Source organism: Brassica oleracea, chromosome C2 (assembly GCF_000695525.1).
Source record: "Brassica oleracea var. oleracea cultivar TO1000 chromosome C2, BOL, whole genome shotgun sequence".
Classification (NCBI taxonomy): domain Eukaryota; kingdom Viridiplantae; phylum Streptophyta; class Magnoliopsida; order Brassicales; family Brassicaceae; genus Brassica; species Brassica oleracea.
Window position 1 is genome coordinate 45887132 of NC_027749.1, and position 4797 is coordinate 45891928.

At 40.4% G+C, this 4797-nt stretch overlaps 1 protein-coding gene across 1 annotated transcript; it reads left to right on the top strand.

The window, feature by feature from the left end:
• Positions 1-275: 275 nt before the first annotated feature.
• Positions 276-962, top strand: LOC106324387 (glutathione S-transferase T2-like). Its single transcript, XM_013762363.1, has one exon. It carries the CDS (start codon positions 276-278, stop codon positions 960-962), a length of 687 nt encoding a protein of 228 aa, XP_013617817.1.
• The last annotated feature ends 3835 nt before the right edge of the window (positions 963-4797 follow it).

The following is a 4797-nucleotide window of genomic DNA, read 5'->3' on the forward strand; positions in this document are numbered from 1 at the left end:
CATTGCTTCTGTTTTCTTCTTATTCATTAACAACTCTTTGATCTTCTCTTCCATCTATAACACCTTCCTTGCTCTTGTTCTTATATTTCTCTTGTCTTTCACACAATCAAAAATGGAATTTAATCCATTTACGAGTGGACCAAAATTTGTTGATCTTTTCCAAAGTCAACAAACTATATTTGGTTCATCTGAAGTTCCTGTATATGGAACTCCACATTATGTCTGTTCAGTGAGTGTTGTAGAGGGTAAAGAACGAAGGGCATGGACGCCTGCAGATGACATTTTGCTCATCAGTGCCTGGCTCAACACGAGCAAAGACCCAGTCGTGGGTAATGAGCAAAGATCAGGCGCATTCTGGAAAAGAATTGCAGCCTACTTTGGGGCAAGCCAGAAAGCTGAAGGGGCCAAATGAAGGGTCCAAACCGAGAGAGTCGATGCACTATAAGAAGCGGTGGCAGAAGATCAACGACCTCGTGTGCAAGTTTTGTGGCTCGTTTGAAGCTACAACAAGGGAGAAGACCAGCGGACAAAATGAAACTGATGTCGTAAAAAAAGCGCATGAGATCTTTTACAACAACCATCAAAAGAAGTTCAATCTCGAGTATGCGTGGATGGAGCTCCGAAACGATCAGAAATGGTGCGATCTTTCAAGCTCAAAACTGGAGGGAATCTATAGGAAGAGGAAGGTGGCCGATGCTGGAGCTGCAACTGAAGCTGATGAATGCACCAGTCGTCCACCAGGTGTAAAGGCAGCTAAGGCACGTGGTAAGAAGTCAGCAGTTGAGGAGAAGGGGGTGTCAGCCTTTGAGTCAATTTGGACCATCAAACAGGCTGATCTAGCCTCTAAAGAAAGGCTCTCCAAGATGGCTCTGCTTGACAGGCTGTTTGCAAAAGAAGGACCATTGAATGAGCGTGAAGAAGCCCTAAAGACCAGACTGATATATGAATTGTTGGCTATTTGAGTTTAAGTTTGAGTCTGTTTGTTGGACTGTTGGTTGCTTGCGTTATGAATTGAGTCTGTTTGTTTTTCTGTTTCATCGAGTCTAAGTGGTAATGTAGTTCTAGTTGTGTGTTGTTCTGTTTCAAGTGGTTTGAAGTTGTTACATGTTCTTGTTCTGTTTGAAATGTAATGTTGTCTTGTTGAAATGAATGTGTCAAATGGTTTCAAATGGTATTAAGATTCTTGTTGGGTTGTTCTTTTTTTTCAGGTGAGAGACTGTACTTTGGGATAGAGACTTGTGTGTGTCTGTGGTGCATATTAGGGTTTGTGGAATAGTCTTAACATATAACACCCGCTAACTTTCTCAACAAGAAAGATTACCTTTACAGCATGAAAAGGAGATGTTTTGGTGCATTTACAACAACCAAGCTTTGTAGGTCCAGGATATGTCTTAGCAAGGCCATGAATCTGAACTGCAATGTTAGGATCAACTATCACTACAAGAAAATAGTGGTATTCTGACGGAAATTCCGACGGATAATGAAATCCTCGGAATTTCCCGAGGAATTTCCGAGGATATTCCGAGAAAACCCAAAATTTGGTTTCCTCGGAATTTCCTCGGCATATACCGACGGAATTCCGAGGAAATATTAATCTGTCGGAATATTCTTATGGAATACCGAGGAAAAACGTATTCCCCGGAAAAAACTGATGAATTCCGAGGATATATTATAGCCGTTAGAGAGCCGTTGGGGGATTTTTAAAATTCCGAGGAAATTCTGACGAACTAGCCGTTTCCGTCGGAATTCCGTCGGAATTTCTTCGGTCTGTCGGCAGGATTTCAACTATAAATACAAGCACCCCTCTTCCTCTTCATTCACTCCATATCTTCATCCTCTCTCTTACTCTCTTTACACACGAATTTGATTCATAAAAAATATGTCTTCTTCAAATTATTTCCGTTCTTGGATCGATCGACCTCATTTGGATCCGAACACGAGATTGCTTACGGAATAATACCAACAAGGTATAACTGAATTCATGGGGTTAGTTCACCGACAACCGGAAGCAAAAACATGTATGTTAAGATGTCATTGCTCTAATTGTAAAAATAGAAAGATTATTAAAGAGTGAGATGTTTGGACTCATCTATATTTGAGTGGGTTTACACGAAGTTACAAAATTTGGTATCATCATGGGGAAACTGATTATGAACATGGTAGTACTAGCGAACCTCAGCCAGCGGTTAGATTAGAAGAACCAATTAGAACGGATGTAGATTATGGTGTAGGTACTGAGCAGATGGTAAATGATCATTTTAGAGGGGAAGATTTACCCAATGCACAAGCTAGGAGATTTTATGATATGTTGGATGCTGGAAAGCAACCATTGTACGAAGGTTGCAGAGATGGTCATTCAGCTTTATCATCTGCTACAAGATTGATGGGCATTAAAACAGATTATAATTTGGCTGAAGACTGTGTGGATGCGATTGCTGATTTTGTAAAAGGTATTCTACCCGAGGATAATGTAGCTCCTGGTTCATACTACGAGGTTCAGAAACTCGTAGCTGGTCTTGGTTTATCGTATCAGGTAATAGATGTATGCAGCGACAACTGCATGATTTATTGGAGGGCGGATGAACAGCGGGTTACATGCAAATTTTGTGGAAAGCCTCATTATAAAGATACGAGTGGAAGAGTTCCAGTGCCATATAAAAGGATGTGGTATTTACCTTTGACGGAAAGGTTGCAGAGGTTGTATCTATCTGAACGCACAGCGCAACCAATGAGATGGCATGCGGAGCACTCAACAGATGGTGAGATCAGACATCCTTCAGATGCAAAAGCGTGGAAGCATTTCCAATCAAAGTATCCCGACTTTGCGTATGAAAGAAGAAATGTCTACCTTGGATTATGTACTGATGGTTTTAGTCCGTTTGGCAAGAGTGGAAGACAATATTCTCTATGGCCCGTCATTCTTACACCATACAACCTCCCCCCAAACTTGTGCTTGCGACGAGAGTTTTTGTTTCTCTCGATTCTCGTTCCCGGACCAGAGCATCCTAAGAGATCACTTGATGTGTTTCTTCAGCCACTAATATATGAGTTGCAACAACTATGGGCTCAAGGTGCTGAAACATACGATGTTTCGTGTAAAGAAAACTTTCAAATGCGGACAGTACTAATGTGGACAATAAGTGATTTTCCAGCATATGATATGTTGTCTGGATGGACAACGCATGGAAGGATATCATGTCCATATTGTCAAGATAACACTGATGCTTTCCAACTAAAACACGGAAGGAAAACGTGTTGGTTTGACTGTCACAGGAGATTCCTACCACCTGATCATCCATATCGTAGGAGTAGGAATTTGTTTACGAAGAACAAGAGGGTGTTTGACAGTCCACCTCCGGAAATTTGTGGGAAAGATTTGAAGATACAACTAAGAGATTTTGGTGCAGAAAGGACGCCAGAAGTCGGTGGACATGAGCGTTTTCCGGTAGATGCTGTTGGAGAACTACATAACTGGCACAAAAAAAGTATTTTCTGGGATCTGCCATACTGGGAGGATCATCTGCTAAGGCATAATTTAGATGTCATGCATATTGAGAAGAACTTTTTTGACAATCTCATGAACACGATCCTTAATGTTCAAGGTAAAACAAAGGATAATTTGAAGTCAAGACTGGATTTAGTCGATATATGTGCTCGTTCAGAACTTCATGTTGATGAAAATGGTAGGGCTCCTTTTCCCATATACCGACTTGATGCAGAGGGAAAAGATGCGTTCTTTGATTGGATTTCAAACGATGTGGAATTTCCAGACGGTTACGCATCAAATTTGCGTAACTGTATCGACAGAAAGGAAGTAAAGTTTTCTGGCTTGAAAAGCCACGATTGCCATGTAATGATGCAGCGCCTCCTTCCGTTCGCCTTCAAGGAACTATTACCACGAAATGTTCATGAAGCAATTGCAGGGATAAGTGGTTTCTTCCGCGATTTATGCACGAGATCAGTGACTCTTGAAGGTATTGAAAATTTGAAGACTAACATAGCCGTGATTCAGTGCAACCTTGAGAAGATATTTCCTCCCTCATTTTTTGATGTTATGGAGCATCTTGTTATTCACCTGGCAAGAGAATTGGAACTTGGTGGTCCTGTGCAGTATAGATGGATGTATCTGTATGAGCGGTATATGTTCCATTTGAAGAAGATGGTGAAAAATTTAAGTAGGGTGGAAGGTTCTATAGTCGCACAGATGATCAATGAAGAAACTTCAAACTTTGCCGAGTACTACTTTCCAGCAGAAGTTCAGACCAAAAACAGAAGACCTGCTCGGCATTATGATAGAGACGAACGGGCAACATATCATGTTACGGTTCCAGATATTTTCACAGACGTTGGACGACTTAGCGGAAGACCAAAGGACCGTCGACTTACTGAGCAGGAGCGCAGTCATTTGCAAACATATTTGCTCACCAACTGCGAAGACGTTCTTCAATATGAGAGGTAAATAAATTAGCTTACAAATTTTTATTTTAACAAGTTGAAATTTAAATCTTAATTAATTACATTATTGTCATCATATAAGATGGTGAAATATTATAGTAGGGTAGAAGGTTCTATAATCGCACAGATTAAAACTGAAGAGGAACTAGAAGAAATGAGGCAGAGAGAATTTTCTGGATGGATGTTTACTTATGTGAGTGCTTTAAACAAATTAAAATATATTTTATCACATATTTATACTAATTCACATTTATTGATATAACATATATATATGTGCTATTAATAGGTGTCTGCTGGTTTGGCCAGAGGTGAAACATTTGACGATTGGATACGTGAGATGGT